This window comes from Pelodiscus sinensis, chromosome 1, assembly GCF_052426305.1.
Source record: "Pelodiscus sinensis isolate ZL-2025 chromosome 1, ASM5242630v1, whole genome shotgun sequence".
Taxonomy (NCBI): Eukaryota; Metazoa; Chordata; order Testudines; family Trionychidae; genus Pelodiscus; species Pelodiscus sinensis.
The window spans coordinates 146,113,255-146,135,918 of NC_143052.1; the positions used below are offsets into that span (position 1 = coordinate 146,113,255).

At 47.7% G+C, this 22,664-nt stretch overlaps 1 protein-coding gene across 2 annotated transcripts in view; it reads right to left on the reverse strand.

Moving 5' to 3' along the window:
* Positions 1-3,007: 3,007 nt before the first annotated feature.
* The window catches only part of ATP6V1A (ATPase H+ transporting V1 subunit A), a 39,904-nt gene continuing 20,247 nt past the window's right edge, over positions 3,008-22,664 (reverse strand). For both annotated transcript variants that reach the window (XM_075904967.2, XM_006132930.5), the window contains exons 4-15: positions 20,395-20,609; positions 19,474-19,611; positions 18,793-18,944; positions 17,596-17,758; positions 15,555-15,663; positions 14,512-14,634; positions 14,304-14,418; positions 12,678-12,741; positions 11,564-11,767; positions 7,991-8,085; positions 6,486-6,657; positions 3,008-5,212 (exon numbers count right to left, since the gene is read on the reverse strand). In XM_075904967.2, coding sequence (XP_075761082.1) covers positions 5,120-5,212; positions 6,486-6,657; positions 7,991-8,085; positions 11,564-11,767; positions 12,678-12,741; positions 14,304-14,418; positions 14,512-14,634; positions 15,555-15,663; positions 17,596-17,758; positions 18,793-18,944; positions 19,474-19,611; positions 20,395-20,609 — 1,643 coding nt within the window. In that variant the 3' untranslated portion in view covers positions 3,008-5,119. The remainder of the gene's footprint in view (positions 5,213-6,485; positions 6,658-7,990; positions 8,086-11,563; positions 11,768-12,677; positions 12,742-14,303; positions 14,419-14,511; positions 14,635-15,554; positions 15,664-17,595; positions 17,759-18,792; positions 18,945-19,473; positions 19,612-20,394; positions 20,610-22,664) is intronic.

The window sequence follows — 22,664 nt, forward strand, 5'->3', positions numbered from 1 at the left end:
ATGCATTAAATCATAGAATCCTGGAAGGGACCTTGAGAGTCCAGTCCCCTGCCATCATGGCAGGAATTGCCCAAATAGTGGCATTTTATACAATTGCTCTGAACATACCATTTGGACTTTGGACTAAAAGGAATTGCTGATTAAATTAGGGTCATGGTTGTACCCTGCATAAATAATTCAACACTCCCTTAACTTTTTGCCCAGTGGTTAATGCACTTAGCTGGGAGACCCAGGTTCACTTCCTTCTTCAACTTCCCCTGGGGGAACTACTGGCTGATGGGCTATTCTGTTGCGGGGCTCCCTCTGTTTCTCCTCTTGAAGCTCTTCCACTGTAGAACAGTTGGCCAAAAGAGTGTGAATGATTCTGGGGCAGTGGCCCTCAACCTTCTTCAGTCACCCCCCCCCTTACCCAGTCTACAGCCTCCCTAGGAGCTGGGGTGAGTGGAACAGGAGAGGGGCGGGGAAGCTGTGCTCTGGGGGTGGAGGGTGAGTGAGACAGGAGGGAGCTGCAGCTACCCCTTATGGGAGGCATCCCTGAGTGTTCAGCCAGCTCCAGCAGTAGCTGTTGCTCTCCCTGCCCTCCAGTGGCATAAGCCTGTTACTGTAGGTAACCAGACAGTATCTGGGCAGCCAGGACTGGAAAAGAACTGGGACCAGAGGAGACAGGAAGGTGCTCTCTTCCTGCCCCCTGGAGGGGTTGTCCCAGGCCTACTGTAGCCCTGACATTCCTCTGTGATCCCCAATTTGGGGACTGCTGCTCCACAGCTTACTGGTTAGGACACCCACATGGGAGACCAGGCTCCCCTCTCTCTGCTTCAATGACTAAAGGTTTAAGATTCTCATTCAGTAACTTGATACAAGATTGTCAGATATAAATCACCTTCTTTCAATATCCACCATCACCCCATTTGAGGGGATTTTCTTCAGGTCTGTGGGAGGGATCCCACCTATCCCTCCATTTTAAGATCATCTCAAAATGGCCATCTAAAGATGGGCTTTGGCAAAGAGGACTACTGCCTCTGCTAGTAATGTGCTGCTAAGCTGCCCTTGGAGAAGATGGTCCCTGTGTTGTCAGGCTGGGGAGAGGAACAGGTGGATCGCAATAGGGCCATCTTTGTGACGGGTAGCTAGCAGAAATACAAGCTCTTGGAGACAGTGCCTGGCATAATGAAGTCTTGGTTTCAGGCCCTGCACCCATATAAACAAGCTATAGCAGCTATTTTTGAAAGAACAGTTGGGTGGGAGAATGTCATTCTTCAGTGTCTGAAGGATACAGCCCTTTTAATCATTGCTCCAGCTGTCCAAGATTCAGCTACCCATTTGTAAGGATGCCACAGCTGAGATTTGTGGGATAAGTCAAATAGTGTTAATTTCTTGAAGGACACTAATTAATATAAAGCAATTAGTATGGGAGTATATGTAAATTCCCAAACTGTTCATTTGTAGGTAGGGTATTCTTTAGCCATATTGAATAGCCCTGCTTTAAGTGCAAAGAATAATGTAGAGCAGGGGTTGGCAACCTTTCAGAAGTGTCAGGTCAAGATTTAACTGTCCCCTTAGTGCAAGCCCTGCCCCCTCACAGCGTCCTTCACCTCTCCTACCCCCCCCCCATATCTGTGCCCCCAGGACACACACTGGCAGGGCAAGGGGACAGTCACTTCCCTGCCCAGCCTTTTGCCCCAGGGCTCACCCCTCACCTAAAGGTGGTGGCTCCAGGACTGGCTCCAGCCCTTGGATGGGGGCAGCAGGTCACTGGGGAAGGGTCTCCCCACCCATAGCTTAGCCCAGGCCCCAGCTACATGGAGGCAGCAGCAAACCAGCTGCACCACCCCAATCTGTGGAGCAGGCCCTGCCCAGAGCAGGAGAAGGGAGTCTGTAGCAGGAAGGCATTAGCCCCCAGGAGCTGCACATCCCAGACAGGGAGCCCAGTGCCATGCCACCCACTCTGCTTGCTGGGCCACCCACCCCCTACGCCATGCTGCATGTGCCACAAAAATCATCTTGCATACCACTTATGGCACACATGCCCTATGCTGCCAATACCCAATCTAGAGCCTCCTCCATCCAGCTGCTCATGCAGAAATAGAGCCCAGTTTATTATGCTTGGACTCAACACATTTTACTATTGGAGAAGGAATGAATTAGCCAAATAAGACTGGGGCACATTGATCAACCTGCATAGACTACATTTCATAGCTATAGAAACAAAGGCAGAAAGGTACCCTGTGTGCCTCAAACTGAACCAGGCACTCTGGTTTTCATATGCCAAGATGAACTCTGGTGGCTTTAAAGGTGAATCTCATCTTTAGGAAAAATATGACCACCTTTTGCCTGAGATGACTGAATTTGCATTGAGCCACATTAAGGGAAAGGGCTACCTGCTTGGGAAAAAATTAAACTAGGTCTGCCAAGGTAGTTTTAGGGGACAGGCTCCTCATCTCTTCCTGTGGGAAATGGATGGAACAGTAGGGAACTAGGCAGTCATTTGCACGAGACACTCTGGAGATCTGCACTGAACAGAAGCAAGACTGACTGAAGGAAAAGAGCTTATTTGTAAGTGTTAAACAACTAACTTTCAAGCAATGATCTGCTACGACAAGTCAAAAACAGAATTCCTGCCTAAGCATAACTTTAATAAAAAGAAAAAAATTATCTAGCACTTTAAAGACTAATAGATAGTTTATTAGGCGATGAGCTTTTGTGGGGCATTGTAAAATGATTTTCTGTATTGTATATCCTTTAATCATGGGGTTCTAGGAATCTTAAGTCAGTCTTACTCTATCACATAATAGATGCTGCTAGATGAAAATCGTCTGTTCCAGGTTTGTTTAGTATTCCTTTCCACAACAGCATGCTTTTCCTTTCTGAAAGAAGTAATGGGTGTGTGTGTGTGGGTGTGTGTGTGTAACAGTTTACAGTCTGTTCAGACTTTGTGGTATGCTCTCAGTTCCTAGAGGGAGTTTTGATTTTGCATGGAGGTAACAGACCATGAAAAGGAAGAGCACAATACTTTTAAATTCACTTTATTCTCATTGACTTGAACAGTTTTGCACAACTTCCAGCAATATCCATTATGACATTAGGAAGCGCAGATGTTGGCTTCGTTTTATCTATCCTTCATTCCTCCCACACCTGTGGAGGAAAAATTTGTAGCAACAGTAAAACATCAGAATTTCAACACTGAAAACAGACAAGACAAAACAAAAAATATATATATATGCAACTGTTTGAACTGGTCACACTTTAGGGCCAGGTACAGCACAATAAATATTAGAACTGCATTATCTTTGACATGTTGTAAAGTTTATAACATCCTCTATTAAAGAAATAGAACATCTGTCCTCTAGCATGGAATGCTACACACATAGTACACTTGTGATGGGGCTGAACAAGGAGGATTCTGGCAAAGGGCTGTATAGCAACTACTCATTTATACATGACCATTCTCCATAGGCAGCATATACAGAAATTAAGTGAACTGTAAACTGTCAGCCATTCACCACCAGAGCACTAGGTCACATTTCTTTGTTTATTTTGGGTGATCAAAGGAAGTTAATATTTTAAAAGCCTTTTAAAGTTTCAGCTGGGCTCCATGCCAGACAAGGCAGAACACAGTATAATTTGGTCCATTGCTGTTTAAAGCTGGTAACTTGCTGAAGAGACTGACACTTGCTCACCATACAGGTGCCAGTTGCAGTGGATACGGTTACACAGCAAGACTAGCTCAAAGGCATTAGCTGGACTAAGTCTGGGATGAATGCTGTGTGGCAAAACACAGTGTTGGATTCCTCCTAAAAGACATCAAAAAGGCTGCCAACTCCTTTATTCATTTCTCCCTTTGTGCAGCAATATGGTGAGTTCTGGCTCTAGCAGGTCAATGAGAAAAGGCTGCTCTGTACTTGGTCCTCATCACAGATCAGCTCTGCTATTAAACAAGGTCAAGAAGCAGCAGAACTGACTGCTTTGGGGACACAAAACACCTCCCGAGTGAAGTGCAAAAAAGTATCACCAGGTTCTCTTGGCATCACAATGAACCTGCCAACAAGAAAGTTTAACATTGAACAGTCCCTCTACAAAAGGGCCTTCCATGCACAACTGGACAAACAAATCCAATTCAAGTATCTGAACGGACAGTTTTGGAAACATATGGTGACCTTGACATTGCACTAGAAGATCAATGTTATGGCAGGCAGTGTGCCACTGCAGGAGGATGGCATTCTTGATTCCTTCAAGTGGAATCACTATAGCCTGTCCTGTAGTACAAAGCAATACCACACTTCACCCACTGAAAACAGCTGAGTGTGCCATGCCATTTTCTGTTGGGAGTGGGAAGCAAGAGAACAAAATTCTTGCTGCTGATAGTTGAGCAGCTATGGCTTTGAATTAACTAAAAGTGTAGTCCAACAGTTCGATTTTAGGTATTAGGTAGAAAAATAAATGCTACTTCTCAAATGCAGACTGACACACGGCTGTTTTCACATGTTCCTCCTCTCCGTTAACACCTTGCAGAGTTCCACAATTGTGTTAATACACTTGGTGTAATACAGGCTCAGTTGGAAGTTTAGAAGGAGAACTGTACCAAAGAATTTACAATATTATTGGTAGTAGCAGCTCATTCTTGGAAAAATGCAATAAATCTGATTTCAAAGCAGGGGAAATGTTCATTCTTTGCATGATAGTCACCGGCCCACATGCCTTTAACATTACCACCTCAGAATGTACCATATCACTGCACTGAGATCCATGCCTCCTCTACCAATATAACTTACTTGGTTTACTTCCCCCAAAAAGCAAGAGCCTGGACGGTAAGAGATCACATCTATTCAGGAGTGGAAGGGGGGGAAAAAACAACAATCCCTTCACCCTACAAGTTTACAATTGCAGTTCCTCACTCACTATCAGACACATTCACACCTAACTCCACCCACCATATCAGACACACGGTGAGGCCAAACACAAACTAAGAGGAATGTTTTATCAAGACCTACTGAGTATGAACTACAACACGTAGGACTGTTATAAACTCAGGTACTCTCCTTTCAGTCTTGCACAGTAGGGAAGCAGAGGGGTTGAGATGAGAAATTTAAATTGAAGGGGATAATTGGAATGGGGGCAAAGCCTAGTCTTCCAGACTACGGAATGCATTCTGCATGTCCTCAAAGAGCTGAGCGTAGTCTGCCTTGATATTTGCCTCGCCGTCCTTCACCGGGTCCTGAAAACACAGCACATGAAAGTCAGTCTTGGAAATCCTTGGTTTCCTTACACAGCTTGACAGTCTTTTGCCACTAACTTAACTCCTTCCTGACCTCTGTGTTTACATCCTCTTAAAACAACAGACAGGTTTATGTCTCTCCTTCCTTTTCCACATGCCACACAATCAACAGGATAATGGAGAGTATTCCTAGCCTTAATCTAGGAAACAGACCCAGAGTTTTTTTAGAAACGTCTCAGAGGAAAGCTAACAAAAGGATTGAGGTAATGCTTGCACTGGCAGTCAGTGACGCTATGGGACACAAGGATTATACACCATCTCCCCTCTAGCTAGAGCCAACTGCAACAGTTCAACAATCAAGCACACTGCAAGGCTCATCCTCATTATGCAGAGGCCTAATTCCAAACCCAACCCTTTCCATTGGAATTGAGCTAGCCCACGTCTGCAAGACCATGTCCTCTCACCCTCACTTTTTACCAGGAAGCTCTAGGGAGGCCCTATCCATCCTCTGTTTGTAGCGAGAAACTGACACTTGCAGCTACACACCCACTGCAGACAGGCTGGGACAAGCTGAGCTGGTGGATTGTCAGCTCTCTACTCTCTTAACACTGCCGGATGATATTCCAGTGAGTTTCGCCACTGATGTGTCTGCACTTTCCAATCCACTCCTCCCCCAACATGCCTCTTTAAGGAGTATGTCAACCTGTGGGATGCATGCCGGGTTAATGCCAATAGAATGGGTTGTGCCTCACCTGAAGCAGATTCCTCTTCACAAGGTACTTTTCATGGGTGTTTCTTTTCTATTCCAAATTGGGTGTGTGTTGGATGGACATTGCCCATCACTTACTGCATGTTTGTCACTTAACATTCAAGTGCATCTAATTTTTGGACCTAAGCCACCTAACAGTGTCCAAGGCCACTTGGTGAAGTGACCCTGGTCACAGCTGCTTCCTCTGTGCTCATCCACCAACGCAGTTCTCAGTTCAAAGAGCCGGGGCTACGTTATCAGGTGGCCGCGTAGGTATGGGACAAACAGAGATGCCTTTTACATCAACCAAAGCAAATACAGTAAGCGTCTCCGTTTGTCAACCATTTCTCCGAAGAAAAATGTGTGTAGGCAACAGGTTTGTACAGGCACTGCAGGCTTCCTAGGACTTTTTATCCCCTTAGCACAGCAAAGCAGCGTCAGTCTCCCTGTTCCAATGCAGCAGGTGGCCATACGGAGAGGCCAGGGAGCCAATGCCCTGCTCCCTCTGTCACCCCACAGACATACCTTGAATTTCATGCTAACAAGTTTCTGGAGGATCTCAGACATATTTTCTCGAATGATGGACCACGTGATCTTATTGTCACTCTGAGCTGTTGTCTCTACCGCTCGGCGTGCCATGTCGTAGAATGCGATCATGTTGGAGAGCATCCCCACGGTCTTATAAAATGGGCAGAACCTGACAGAAACAGGACAATCTAGTATGAACAACCAACCACTTTCCCGGGCTGCAGAGAGGCTGGAAATAAAGTGCAAGCTCTGCTGCCTTCATGCCTAACAGAACCCTCTCACAGAGGCTGGAGTCCCTTGATGCCGGGGCAGGGATCTAAGCTTGCTGGCCTATATCACCTCAGAAAGCTACATCACAAAACCCTGGATCTGCTCACTGTATTACAGGCCACACAATTTTCAACAGTGTAAGATACTTCATGGTATGACCCAGGGGCAACGGACCTTCAACTTCAGCCATGAGCAGACTTGAAGTCTAAAAACAGAGGCCTGGCATGACAGCGTGATCCTTGTATTACAATTCCAAGCTGCAGTGACATCACCACAGCCTCAATTTCCCTCAGCTCCAGTCCTGTGCTTGACTCCATATGGATACAGTGCATTTCAGGATGTTTCCCATCCCACTTTCCAGCTGCTTGGAGGAATGATGGCAGCTCCTATGGCACTAGCACTCCACCCAGCACTAGGAGACCAGGCAAAGCAAGTGGTGCTCTTAAGAACCACCACAGAAATGCAATGTTGATGATGCAATGAACACGGCAAATAGAATCCCTGCCCTAAAAGCATGGCTGGATAGCACAAGCAGCTACAACAGAACACCACAAGAGAGTTGCCATGGGGGGATGCATAACAGCACAGGGAGGTGGGGGAAGGCTGAAGAACTCCATGGATGGCTGCGCCAGACACAAGGGATGGTATGAAAACAGGATACAGACAGACACAGAGGAGCCACTGAGAGAAGATGGAGTAGCACACCAGGCTGGGGAGGGGCTGTAAGAGGAGGTCACGAGTCACAGATGGGCTAAACATGTGCAGTGATAGCAGAGGATAAGTAGCCTGAACCAGATTCTCAGACTGTGTATCCCTGGGACTCTACTGAAACACAGAAAGATTCCTATTGAGGGAGGAAGAAAGTGAACTAAACGGCCCTCTTCTCCCTTTCTGGGGGGATTTCGTTTGTTCAGGCAAAGGGCTTGTTCCTAGCCCGGGTTAATTAGCAGTGCTCATTTCAATAGACAGGATGCTGGGACGGGAGATTCTAGGGGAACTTCTCAACATAGCCAACCCCTACCATGGAACCAGAAGGGCTCTGCATATTGTGCCTCTGGCAACATGGAGGCAATTTGGAACAGCACAGGCTATATTTTCCTAGGAGCGGCTCCTGGATTTCCATGGAAACAGGTTGTGGGTCCATCAAACAGGATCCTCTTTCTAAATAGGATTTCCATCCAAACCTAGTACACAGAAGATGAATGGGACACACACAGCCTCCCGGTGCTCACCTGTCATAAGGGCTATAGCCATTCTGCTGCAGGAAGTCATCTTTGATCAGTTTGGCAACCTCCAGGGTAATTTTATCTGTTTCTGCCAAGGAAGCCTAGAAGGCAAAGTCCAAATTTAGTTTGGTGCCAGGTTCTGTGTATGGGAGGGTTGGGTGTTGGCTCCCTAACTCTGCTAAAGCCCATAATGCCAACCAAACTCGTTTACACCATCCTCTTCATCTACAGGGACGTGGCTTACGTCCCCACTGCCCTTTTCAGGTATAAATACAATGGGGCAAAAAGTTACATTTCCAATTCGCCAAAACAAAGCCAGTTATTCAATCAGCCACCAGATGCCGACAAGCACATGAAGTACAATAGTTAAGATTCCACCGTGCTGAATTCCTGCGGGTGCTAAGTGACATGCTCATGGCCTGCCTGCAGAGCAGCATACAGTACACAGACACAATGCTGTTGCGGCAATGTAAGCCTGCAGATTGGGGAGCCGGCACATCTGCTCTCCAGCAAGGCATCTGAGGGCATTTCAGTAAAACAGGGTATTTAAGAACATCAACAATAAAAAGCAGACGGCTGCAGAATCTGAAGCTAATCCCTGAAGCCAATAGTTGCTTTTCCCCAGTGCACCATTTGCTAATGATGCAAATAAGTCAGTGACAAGAAAATTATTAATTGCATGTGCAGAACCATCTCTCCTCTTCTCCCTCTTCCCGAGCTATTATCTTGCACCATCCATCACTTCATCTTTGCCTCAGTTTTATCCTCTCAAAAGGGGACGACGAGACTCAGGGAATGTTTGAGGGGCTGCTTTCAGAGAGCCCTGCGAGAGGCACCAGAGAAAGCTACAGTATAAAATATTGTTAAGTGTCCATGTAGCTAGGGCTGGCAGTTCTCATCTGAGAGCTTAAAGTGGAAGACAAACAACCTAAACGACCCCTTGTGCATGTGCGCTGCAGCAGTCTCGTACCCCCACCATGGGCTGTTCTCACAGGGCCTCAGCCTTATTCAATATGCCGCTTGGATGGTGCTCCGTGGAGGAAGCAGCGTATGACACTTCTTTCCAAAGAAACCTGTTACGACCACAGCAAAGAATAAGGCTGCACCCGTAACACATTCAACTGCTTCCATTGTAACCAATACAAATGTTAAATATTTATAAATAATGGATCTTATCTGGTTGTGAGTCCTGCCTTGCCTCACGCACCAAGTGCCATCTGCACTGTGATCCTGTAACCCAGGGCTAGGCAAGATGTGACCCAGGGCCCACCTAACACCTTGATCCGGCCCATGGACTGCATCTGGCTGCTTTCTATTTATATCCTCCTGCCCGTGCCATTGAATTTCCAGGCAGTGGCTCAGGCAGCAGGATCCTACTTAAATGGCTCATGGCCCCTGGTCACAGTGCTACCCTGGCAGGAGCCAGGCCGTGAGCTCTTTAAATTGCCACAGCAACCCTGCACAACTGCCAGGCAACGCAGTAGCGGCTGGACCGGGAGTTGCGAGTCCTTTGCTCTATGCATGGGTGTTTTTTTTGTTTTGTTTTTACTTCAAAGTCTCCTGCCCCAGACAACACCGAGGAAGGCTAGTGCCCAGCCCCGCCCCTTCTGTGGGGGTGGAGCCACTTGTGACCAGTCCCAAAATTCATTAAGCGGCCCGCCTGTGAAAATTAAGCCCGAGTCCGCACAGTTTTTTGTACCACTTGACCTAGACTAGTTTCCAGACAAAGTAGAACCACCCCCATAGCATGGCTGCGTTTACCCATATCTGAAGGCACTTGTATCTGTGTGACTTGTACACCTTACAGAAATGCTTGAAACATCAATCATGGCCCCTTCTGTGGCTGCTGGATCCATGATTTCTGCCCATTACTTCCCCCCCTTCTCCCCAACTTCTTCCAATGGGAGTTAGTTAATAGGTGTAGGTTAGCGTGGCTTGTGTACGGAGGAAGTTTAAAAGTTATTTATTAAATCTGAACTGATGCTATAAAAATATACCTCGTGCATGGTACATAACAAGTCAGTTTTCAATGGGGTTCTCCTGAAACCTCTCCTCAAATGCAGTTTCTCTGTCCATGTTTAGCTTTCTAGCCCAACATGCTGAGATGCGTTGAGAAACTGAAAAATGCCTGTAGACTGGAAACTCAGGAAGTCACTGTTAATAAGTCTCCAACTCCAGGCCTGATGGCTGCACAGTCACTTTGCAGAGAACAGACATCGCTCTTCTCTCTACTTCATTTCATCGGCTGCACTCTGGAACAACTTGGTTTCACACTTTTAATGCAACACGCGTTTCAGGCCTATACCTGGAGCACAGAATTTGGCAGGTCAGTGCAGTGCTTTGGAAACAGCCCTTGTCAGGGCGCTGTAAGAGAAGGGACCTCAGGATACAGCTGCATGGCTGTGAACTGGAATTTCCCCAGAGGACAGGGGCATTGAAAAACTGACAGGGAAACTTTTCAGCACATTTATTAAATTAGAGACTGAGCCTGCTGTTCTAGAGGGAGGAAACAAACGTCAGGAAGTCAGATCACTGCATCCAGAGCCTTTTCCTTTACACCCAAGCAGAGTATTGCAGTTGGCTGCAGTCACACGCGTTTTCCAGTTGCTTTGCAAGCATACTCCTGGGCTGCGAAAGTGGAGCTTTCACCTACTCCTAAAAATTCTTCTGAGCACTGCTTTTTGGGTCCAGTGATGTAATAGTGTAGCTGAATAACTGATAAGCAAAGCTTATAGGTTAATGCTATAGACTACACACATTTCCCTCCCCCGCACCAGTAAATTTTTTAGCAGCCTGGCTCAGTCCTGGCTTGCGATGGGTCCAGGACCTACCCCTGCTGCAGCTCTGCCTTTAAAGTGTATTAGGAGCCAGGCGGGCATACAGCCCGGCTCAGTTTCAGCTCATGTTGGATCTGGGAGCTCAGAACCCCCTCTGAACAGGGGCTGCTGCCATCCTACACTGCTGCCTCTATCAGAGGCAGTAGCGTGGGGCAACCGGGAGGGAAGCTGGTTTTTAAACTCATAGACCAGCTCCCGTCCTGGCACCCCCTGCTGCTACCTCTGATACTGAGGCAGCAGCATGGAGTGGAAGGGGGCTCCTCAGGAACAGGGCTGGAGTGCACTGGCTGCTGGCCCCACCCCTGAGGGCTACAGAATAGTCAAGTAACTGATAAGAATTAATGAGATGAATCGACTATTCAGTTAACCGATATTTAACATTCCTATGATGGAGGGGTCAAAAAAGTCTGAATTAAATACAGCTGGTGGAAGACAAATCTACTTTTCTTCAGAATCTCTTCTTTCTGAAGCATATGACCCAACCCATCAGAAGACAGAACCATGGGCTAGACAGACCATTGGTCTGACCCAGTGTGGCCATTCTTTTGTTCTTAAATTACCACCTTTCCTCCAGGTCTCATTGCCTGCTCGCCAATAACCACACACACTAGCTAATGCTAGCCCCATCTCTGCTAGGAGAGCACCTATAGTCTCTGCCAAAAGCAGTGAAATGGAGGTAGGCCAGTTCTTTGAAAGGTCTCGTTAAGACACCATACTCCCCCTCAGGGTGCTCGTTGCTCACCTTCCCCACAAGCTGCACAATTTCCGCCAGGTCCTCTTCTTCCTGCAGAATCTCTTTGGCCTTTGTCCTCAGGGGGACAAACTCTGTGAAGTGCTTGTCATAATACTCATCCAGGGCCCGCGTGTACTTGCTGTAGCTGATCAGCCAGTTGACAGATGGGAAGTGCTTGCGCTGAGCCAGCTTCTTATCCAAACCCCAAAACACCTGCCAAATTCAAACCGATTCATGAGTTTCCTTCTCAGCCGAGGACAAGCTAGCCACTGAAGACTGTCATAAGCTCCCACACGTTTCTGCATAAGGAGTTTGCTGCAGAGTCACCTCTAGGCCTGATTCTCTTCTAGAAAACAGTCAAAGTCTCAATGCTCCTTTCATTTAGGAATGCAGCTGTCCTCTCCACCCCATTTCACAGTAGAAGGCTGCCATCCTCTGTTTGAGGGGGGCAGGAATACTCCTGGGGAAACAGCCAGCAGGACGGACCTGTGTGGTTCAGGGATGAAGAGTACGTGACCTGGGGATGGGACAGAAGTCCTCGCTAAGCTGTGCTATCATGTGCTGCGTACTTCAGGTGTTCTACCCCTCACTGCCATGCTGTGCCGGCCCTTTGCTGTGGCACAGTGCCCAGAAGCCTCCTGCTTGCAGAGCAGAGCGGGGTGTGTGGGGTGATATCTTGTGCCCCATCCCCACACAGCAGTGGGGGGACACGTCAGGACTCAGGACAGAGGGAGCTTGCCAGCAGCTGCTGCATCTGAACAAGCAGACCTAGAGGCAACGCGCATCTGTCTCTCTCACATACACACACTCTTCCACACTCAACACCCACTTGTATTGTTGTTTCGGATACTTCCTTCAAAGTGTGTTATTTTCGTTTTTGACTGGTCTGTGCATTTCGTACATTTTTATTTCTCTCTCATGCTGAAGATTTAATTGGAGTAGAGAAATCTAAAAATGCCTTAACCTGTCCTGGCTGGAGTAGTTATCCCTGTGGTGACTCTTTTAGAATATCTAGGTTATTGGTTTCCCCTGTTGGCACACATTACCTCAGTACAGCGCACATAATGAAATTCATGCTGCCCATGGATGGAAAAAGTTTGAGGGAACACTGGGTGGCACGTACCTGAACAATGCCCAGCGTGGCAGATGTGACAGGATCGGAGAAGTCACCCCCAGGGGGAGACACACTGAACAGGGAGAGAGACAGCAAAGGCATGATCAGCAGCAGTCACACAGAGCTAGGCTGACACTCCAAAACCCAACACCACAACTTGATACCAGTAGCAACCAAGTTTGCCATCCTCCGCTTCTCCCTTTCAACAAAACGTGAGGATCCTTTGAAACCCACGTCAGAGGATGCACGAAGAGGAGGGAGGACCCAGAATGGCTCTACCCTTGGTGAGCAGTCACATTTTTCTAATCCAGCATTAGACCTTCCCAGTTCTTGACACAAAACAGGATTCAACCACCAAGAGTCCAGGTTTCAAAGCAGGCAGAAAGACCATCAGGATTCTGAACAATGTTCAGAATTCAAAAACACGTCGCATGAGCACAAATCCAAATTTGGGACCACTTATCACTTTCTACTGCAAGTGACACTGCCCTGCTATGCATCCATATCCATCCATCCACCCATTTCCAAACCCCAGGAATACAACTAGACTGGATCTAGTTTAGTTGAGATGATCCAAAAGACCTCCCACCTCCACCTCTCGGCTCCAGGCTGTAATCCAGGATTCATTATAAGGCAGATTAAGTTGTGAGAGAGGAAAATAGCGAGGATTCCCTCACTATAGCCTGAGGTCCACAGAATTTAAAGTGTTTGGAGAGGGTGGTTTGTCACAGAAGATGATGTCTATTCTTGTAGTAATCAATATCACTCCACTACACTGTAGCACCAGACCTCCTGGAGCAATGGACAGGCCCTAGAAACTAGTAGAATCCTGCACCACTTTCAGATAAAGTTAAACTTAAAAGGTTTCCAGTTGCTCAGACAGGTATATGGATGTCTGTGTGAATAGGGACAAGGAGTACAGAAGAATCAGAGACATTCCTGCAAGTCTAGGGAAAGCTTTCTAATGCCACACTGAAATCTCAGTCCCTACTCTCTTTCCCTAGTAAGTGGTCCTCCATTGTTGGCTCAGGCTACAGAAACTGCCCTCACAAAGGTCTCTAGCATCTCTTCCCGTCTAAGTCTCAGCGCCTATCCCTTACCCCGCTCAGCCTCGCCACAGCAGACAATCGCTCCACTCCCTCCACCTGATGCCAGTGGACGGGGAGTCAGTGGAGGGATTTTCAAGCAGTGTATTACTACTGTCAAAGCTCTCCATAAATTCCACCCCCCTCCTCCTCCTGCAAGCTTCACTCACATCAAAGAGTTGATGTCTTACCCGCACTGGCGCCTGTGCTCTGCCGGCGTTCCAACTCTCAACCACTCGTGTGCCAGCTTCTCACAACCTTCTGCATACCATCTTCCACCCATGCCTCTCCTTGATTATGGTACAATCTCCTCCAGCACACCACAGGCCCCGTATCCTCGCCACATTTCAGTCCCCCTTGAATACTGTTGGCAGGCATGTCATTCCCCCCCACCCAAACACTGCTAACCTGTCAGCCTGTCCTTTGCCTGGCAGTTCCTCAGGGCACGGACTGTGTCTGCTTGCCTGTCTGAGAAGCACTGAGCCGTGGTTCGCATCACCCACCCGAGAAGAACTGCAGTCTAGAGAACACTGACAGGTCTAGGACTTACGCTCCGACAATGCTGACGCTCCCTTCCCGCTCAGGGTTCCCCAGACACTTCACTCTGCCAGCTCGCTCGTAGAATGAGGCCAGACGGGCACCGAGATAGGCTGGATAGCCACTGTCTGCAAACAGCACAGAGAAACAACATCATGCAAAGGCTCAGCTGCCACAGGAAGGCTTCCCACGGCTGGGCACTAAGAACAAAGACTACTTACCCGCTGGCATTTCAGCTAAACGCCCTGAAATTTCCCTAAGGGCCTCAGCCCATCGGGAAGTGGAATCAGCCATCATACTGACATTGTAGCCCATGTCCCGGAAATACTCGGACAGAGTGATTCCTAGAACAAAGAAAAGCACGCTGCAGGCTAGAGTTCACACAGGTTCTCTGGCTCACCCGCCCACCCTCCCTGGAAGGGAAGGAAGTATTTTCAAGTAACACTTCACGCTCTAACTGAGCAGATAGAGGCTGAAAGTTATTGCTTTTGGATTTAAGTGTTTCCTCACTACTTTGATCTCTTCTCCCTCTCGGGACACAGACTTACTCCCCCCTTGGTGAGCCACACAGACTGGGTCCCATTCTTGTTCCTCAGATTCAAAAGCTGTGCCATTAGTTAACGCGCATGGCTTTTAAAAAGCTGTCTCTGTGGCAGTGGAACACACACAGGGTATGTCTACACTACACCGCTAGTTCGAACTAGCGGGGTAATGTAGGCATACCACACTTGCAAATGAAGCCCGGGATTTGAATTTCCCGGGCTTCATTTGCATAAGTGGGGCACCGCCATTTTTAAAACCCCGCTGGTTCGAACCCCGTGCAGCGCGGCTACACGGGGCACGAACTAGGTAGTTTGAACTAGGCTTCCTAGTTCGAACTACTGTTACTCCTCGTGGAGACGCTAGCAACGTGAGATAAAACAATGCCTGGCTGTATTCCACAGTCAAGAACCAATAGCCTCATACTCTCTCCAGAATGAGCTAAGCTTTACAGAGTTGATCCCACACAAACACAGACTTGGACCTGACCAAAAATTGACACTAGTGGTAAGGGCTAAAATGGCAAATGCAATTCCTTGGCAGTGTATGTCTAAGAGAAAGATCAAACTGCTACAAAAAAAATCTATTGCGAAATAAGAGTTAGAAAGGCCAGTCTGTGAAACGAAGCAGACTCAGTGAGTGGAGAATTCATCTGTATCTGGAGATACCATAGTGCAAGAGGACACCTGTCCTGAGTAGCATTTACTTCTGCTGTGACTCTTACCGGTATAAATAGAGGCCTCTCTGGCAGCGACGGGCATGTTGGAGGTATTTGCTACTAGGGCTGTTCTCTTCATAATACTTTCTATCTTGCCATCAACTTCCATCGTGAGCTACAAAGGCAAGAGAAGCAGCACATAAACCTGTTTAATCCTACAGTGACCATCCCCCACTCCTGTGCCTGACAAAGCCCCAGTACAAGAGCATTTGTCCTCACAAGTGGTCTAACAACTACAGCAGAGGACTGGACTCGGGGCTTGTGATTTCTAGAGGCTATTCGGCTACCAAGGCCCCAGGTGACTTTGGGCAAAACCTTTAATTCACATACCTTGGTCTTCCCATTCATAAAAGTGTGAAGACAGATTTATTAAAAATAAAAAAGTGTTTGTAGTACTCGTTCAGGTAACTGGATCAATGCTACTTAGAGCCAATACAAATAATTTCTCCTTCAAAATGGTGAACAAATAATTATATTTTGAAACCAGGACTATGCAGGCAATAAGTAGATAGGGAAACTGAGGCAGAAAAGGGTAAATGACCTTCTAGAGCATGAGATGGGATTAAAACTCAGCCACAGACCTCACTCCTGTGCTCAAACCATGTCCTAGAACATGCTAGAGGAGCAGTATTGCTGTATTACTGTCCTCTGGTTCTTATGTTTGCCATGTTGCTGGTTTATCTTAGCATTAGCAGTGTCACGGTCCAGTAGAGACCTGCCAGGCAAATGGGGAGTGTATTTCATTACACGTCTTCCTCAGTCTCCCCTTCTGAAAGTTGCACCTTCATGGACGCAACTAAAATCTCAATGTTTAAGTAATTTCACCTATTTTGGGCTCATTTTAAAACTTAGAGAAGATATTCCAATGTTAGTTCAGATACTGCTCTGCAAGCTCCTAAACGGACTTTCCCTAGGCCAGGGACAGCTCTTACTACAGCACAACATGGACGACCGTTGCCACATGGTGTCTGGACAGCGGTGCAGTGGCGCTGTGTGTGGCGCCCAGGAGACATTTTTTGTTTACCGTTGCTCACACACAGGGTAGCCAGAGTCCACTGGTTTTTCTCAGTGTCATTTTTTGCTACTAGTATTAATAAAGTGATGGGCACATAAAGCAAGGGTGTGTGAAGTGAGGTGTGTGCTGATGGCATGCAACATTCACTGAGAGCCATGCGTTCCCTTTGCACCCAGTCAAAGTGCTGCTACAGTTCAATTGGCACCCGCCACAAATTCTAGGTACACAAGTGCAGTTAGCAAAACTACCCTATCCCAGGAGATTGGGGTGGGGAAGCTTTTTTGGGTTGGGGGCCACAGACCCACAGAAAAATCAGTGTGTGTGTGGGGGGGGGGGAGCGGGGTGCTGCACAACAAATGAGAAGCAACACAAGAAAAACAAACCCTCACTAACGTGGCTCCCGAACGAGAAAGACACTCCCCATATTCCCCTTGCACACCAGAGATTGGGGGGCGGAGGGAGGCGCCCAGGCAAGTAGGTTTTGTGAGCTCCAGCCCTGCCGTGGGGTAGGGGTGGGAAGGGAGGGGAATTGAGCACCAGTACAGGCTTCCCAATGTTGGAGGTGGAGGAGCCCCGAGGCTCAGGGGCCAGATCCAGGAAAGTTGGGGGATGCATCCAGCCCCTGGGCCTTCGATACCCCACCCCTGCAAGAGACTATGTTGGTTACAACTGTCTTGCAGCCGGTTGAGATAGAGGGCCAGTCATGTTTCTCACTCACTAGTCTCGATTGCCATGAAATGAGGCCCAGAACAGTAAGAGTCTGACTGTATCTAATGCAGCGGTTCTCAACGTGCAGCCTGTAAGCTGCTTGCGGCCCAACCACCACAAAGCTGGGCTCCCCCTCGCCCCCAACATCCTCAAGGGGATACAGGTAAAACTGGGTGCAGCCCATTTAACACACGTGGCCTACAACGGTAAAGAAGTTGGGAACCCCTGCTCTAGAGTTTCAAAGCCACTGTATGAACTAGACACATGCAATAGCTCTATTCCCAGGGATGTTTGCAAACAATCCTGCATCCCAGGCATACTGACCTCTGGGAAATCTCTGAGGACTTCAGACATCTCGTTTCCTCGTTCTCCACAGCCTACATAGATGATAACATCACTGTTGGAGTACTTGGAGAGAGACTGCGAGATCACAGTCTTTCCACAGCCAAAGGCCCCTGGGATAGCAGTAGTACCCCCTTGCACACACCTACGTAAAGAAGAGCCAGATGGTTTATACTAAGCCCAGGCAGAGGAAAACGCTGTCCTGTTTGCAGATCGGATTGCCTTTTCCTCTCAGCACTACTCTGAGGCCATCTCGCTTCACTTGCCTAAGAAGTGCCAAGTTGCATAAAGAGCCAGGTTCAGCGTTCCAGGTCATGCGGGCATGAGGTATTTTAACAAGCCAGCACAAAGGGAACAGGCTGTTCCTCCCCTGTACCAACAGCACCTACCACTGTTCCCAGAGTAACTAGCTAGTGCTGGGACAACAGCTGGGCTGTTATAGGTCCATATCCCCCAAAGTGGGTTTTGCCAATGGAGATGTCTGAGAAGCAACTTAGAAGCATCTTGTAGAGAAGTGACTTGAGCAATTAGGAAAAAGTAGGGATGTAAAGCCTGTTTAACTGGTTAACTGATTGAGGGGGATGGGTGCAGGGGTCCGCAGGCCAGCTCCTGTCCATGGTGGACCCCAAGGGGCTCGACTAGCCCTGTGCCCGAGGCAGGCAGGGGGCTGCTCCCGCTCCTGCCCCCACCCATTAACTGAAGTGGTGAGGCTTAACAATTAACCTTTCACATCCCTAAGCCAAAACTGTCAAGCTTAGATGCCAAAGTTAGATACTTGAATCCATAGGAAGGCAATAAGGAGTCTGTTTTTACAGATGCCAAACCTATGAAGTCCCTGAAAACTGCAGGGACTAACTTTGGGCCTCCAATTTGGAAAATGTGTATAACAGTTGCTTTCTCACTGATAAGACCTTTGACTGACTATTTATCCTGGGAGACTCCCCAGCGGTAGTATTTAGTAGATCTTTTATTATGACATTTTTCTTCACCTTTTGGTGCAATGGAGGGTAGTTTGTTTTTTGTTTTGGAGGGGCCTGGGGGGTTGGTCAAGGATTCCTCTGAAGTTCTTCCATCACCATTTTTGGGATGTTGCTTTGGGACATGGAAGTTTTATATAGAATATTCTGCTCCTCTTAAAAGAATTCATGTCCAAAGATGAGAACCCCAGCTGGTACTTACGGAAAGAGCGCATCAAGGACCCGTTGGCCAGTTAGCAATGGATGGTTGGCTGGTAGCTTTTCAGTGACGGGACGGATTTGACGTACAGGCCAGATTTGGACCATAGTGAACTTCTCCTTCACACCTTCAAATTCTAGCTCCAAGACAACGTCCTACCAAGCAGAAACCAGGAGTGAGCAGACAGCTGGAAGAATGTGCAAATTCTCATTCCCATGGCTCTAATACAGGATTCCACCGGCAATGCACGCCATAATGACTAGATAGTTTTAGAACCACAGGCCTTCCCGGCACCTCAGTGTACTACCACAGCCTGTGGGGAGCCCACTTCCCATATTTCAGAGAAATCAAGTGGCGTTATAAAGTCTCAGCTTCAAGTAATCACAACCCATAGCAACTAATGAAAATGCCATTGCTGATTTTGCATATTCTTGGGGCGCTCCAGGACCACCCTCAATGTGGTGGCAAATATGGGGTATGACACACATGAGCAAGGATGAGTTTTCACCATACAGAGCAGCTTGATTTCACAAGATATTAGGGTGATCACTGTTGGCAAGTTGGCAGCAGGAGGTTTCAATACCCAGCTGCATAAAAAGCCCTTGAGCTAGTGCTGTGGGGATGCTGAAGGGGGTACACACACCTTTTGGCCAAGCCAGCACTACTGCGGGAGGGGGAACTTACCGACGTGTCGTAGTTCCCTGGAGGAGCTATATACGTTACTGTACCCCTATTCCGTGGGGGCAACATGATTTTGTGTTTGATAAGGGAGTTTTCAATCACCACTCCATAAATATCTCCCCCAGTGATGTGACTGCCAACCTAGGACCAGGAGGAGAAAATGTTTCTTTAGTCATACAAATTAAAGCTTCAGTTTAAGAGAAGCACAAGGCTGAATACAGCCCTTAAATCTAGCACCCTGGTTGTCTCCTGTGTAATGCGCTGTAACAGCACAGTAGCCTGTTGCACCTTTTAGTAGCACTGTGACCACCCTGCTAGAAACATGCTGTCAACCTGCATAGGAAGAGCAGCCATTATATGCAGTGAGGCTTACAAGGCTCAGGCAGCCATGTGATTACTGGCTAGTACTGGTGATTCCCTGGCCTCCCTTCTCCTCAGGGAGACTACTGTGTTGAGTACAGTGGCAGTGGAATGTGCCAATTTGTAGGCAATGGAAAACGAGGTACTAAGACCAGAAGAAGGCAATCAGGCCAGTGGTCTCATGGTTCAGCAGCAATGCTGTCCTTCAGGGTCGACAAAATATCTTGGCTAGAAGTACACCACCCTCTCCCAGAAAACAGGTGCTACTTGCTATGCTCAATGTGCTCCCATAAACTCTCTTTACTGCACTGTAAAAGCATTCCATTAATAGGTACCACTGTATTTACAAACAGTGGCACCTAGCATCACATCATTGGTACAAACATTCCCCACCTGCTCTTTCATTGTCCCTGTGCTTTAATCCATCACTACACCCCGCTCAAGCGCCTGCTGTTCACAGACTCACGGTATCGGAAAACGCAACTCACAATTCCACCCCTCCGCACATTCTCCCCCACCCTGCAATGCAGCTGGGGGATTTTCGGCAGCTTTGTCGGAGCCTACCCGCAGGTTTTTGAAAGGCGTAAAGTCCCATTTGAGGTCTTTGCTCAGAGCTGACACGTTGACACCTCTGGGGATGTAGATACTTTGGGTCTGAGCGCTGATGTCTGTCAGAGGCCTCTGGATACCATCAAAAATGGCCCCCATAATGCCAGGGCCAAGTTCCACTGAGAGAGGTTTGCCAGTGCGGAGTACAGGATCTCCTACCGAGACACCAGCTAAAGAGGCCAGTTCAGGAAAAGCTCATCCACACATTTACCAAAAAACATTTTGTCTCACCAATTCAGTTGCCCCCCTTATGCAATGCACTCTGTCGCAAAGGAGATAAACATTCAGTCTGGATTAAGTAAGACTGTGATATTTTTACTCGCCAGGGAGCAGAGACTAACTATTTTCCCTTGTGATCACTAGTCTCCAGCTACGAAATGGAAAAGTTTACTGGAAAACCACGGCCATATTTAGAGTTGGAGAGAACAGATAAAAAGCTAGCTCATCTCTAAAGAGCCTCATGCGACTGGCACCTCCTGGGGCAAGGAAAAGAGAATGAGTCACAGGTTACAGTTGCCATTTAATGTGCTATAGTAGAGCAGGCATGGTCAAACTATAGCCCATGAGTCACGTAGGGCTCTTTTTACATTTAAAATGGGCTCCCAGAGCAGGGATGTAAACAACCAGTGGAGTAACTACGACTAGTCGCTTCTCCTATGCCTGCCCCCCCATGCTGCCTCTATCAGTGTGTGTGTGGGGGGAGGGGGAGGGGGAGGGAGTCGGTGTTAGGGGGAGCTGGCTTAAAAGCCAGTTCCTCCCAGCACCATCTCCACAGGAGGGCAGGGAAGGCAGAGGCACAGCATCTGGGACTGGGCAAGAGCTGGGACAGCTGAGTCCCAGCTCACATCCGGCCTCCCTCTGTGTCTCTTCCTCTTAACTGTAGTAAAGAGCCGGGTGACTCTTACTACATTTAAAAGGCAGAGCTGCAATTGGGTTAGCTCCCGGGGCCAGGAACTAATCCTGCTGTGGCTCTGCAGTTTTCCCCCTTATCAACCAGCCGATGGAAATGCCATTGACTACTCGATTAACTGATTCAACGCAATTTAACATCCTTATCCCAGAGCCCCCCCAAGCACCCATCCATTCGTCACCTATTAAACTGGTCTGAAGGAGCCCCAGGAGGGAGGGCAGGGGACAGGACAAAACCCTCACACTTCAGCAGGGGCCATCCCACAGGGCAAGTTGTGCGTGTCTTGTGGCTCACAAACTTCTGGATATTATTGTATGCAGCTCAGAGGGTCAGGTCAGTAAGTTTGGCCACTCCTGTGCTTACATTCTGTGGTGAGGAGGGCTGTATAAGGGCTCTTCCAGTGTGAAATTAACCCGCTGAGTCCGCCAGCAAGAGATCTATTTTCTATTTAACTTGTACTTTTGCACAGGAATGGAGACATTGAGGCTAACTCCAAGCTTACAGACTCCCTCCTGGATAGTCTCCCTCATTCTCCAACATCATGTATCTATTACCAGTACTAGACAGTTCATTTTTGTAGCAAGCATGTTTGGATCAACAATATGGGTTTCCAAAAGATACATGTGCAATATGCTTGTGTTTAGCAGAGAAATCTGAATCCAGTCAAAGGATGAATCCTTCCCAGTTTTAAAGCGGTATTAGGATGTTTTATAGTACACACTTTTTTTAAAAAAAGGGGAAGAAACCCATACAAAAACTGGATTTGCTCAGTAACTCTGGTGTGTGTCATTTGTATTAGTCAATGAATAAATAGTCCCTCGCACCATGCGGTTACCAAGTTCAAGTGTATCTGAAGTTTGACACTAAATCAGGATTGAGCTTTAAGAAGATCCGAGAAAATGGTAATTTCCTTCAATATCCTCGAAAAACCTTATTGGGCTTGTATGAAAACTCTCGGGATGAGAGGATGTGAGGCGTGGGAGTTTAAAGGACTGCACTGAGCAAGGCAGGAATGAACTTTTGGGACAGTTAAGTAGATTTCTGGGGAAATAGCTACAGGAAAAACACAAAAAACAAAAAACCTTAAACAGAGATACCCCTCTGAATCGACAGAAAAGTTAATCCACATTCCCCACCTCCAGTCAGGCGAAATCCCAGCCTTTTGAAGCTACATCTGAGGAGAGGTGGCATTCTGCTGTTACTGCAGGCTGGCGATCAAAGGCCTGAGCAGTAAAGGAAACAGGCTGATCTGTCCCGATTGAGTTCTGGGTCTCAGTCTCACATAGTTATGGACTTGTAAGGATGGGAAAAGTCC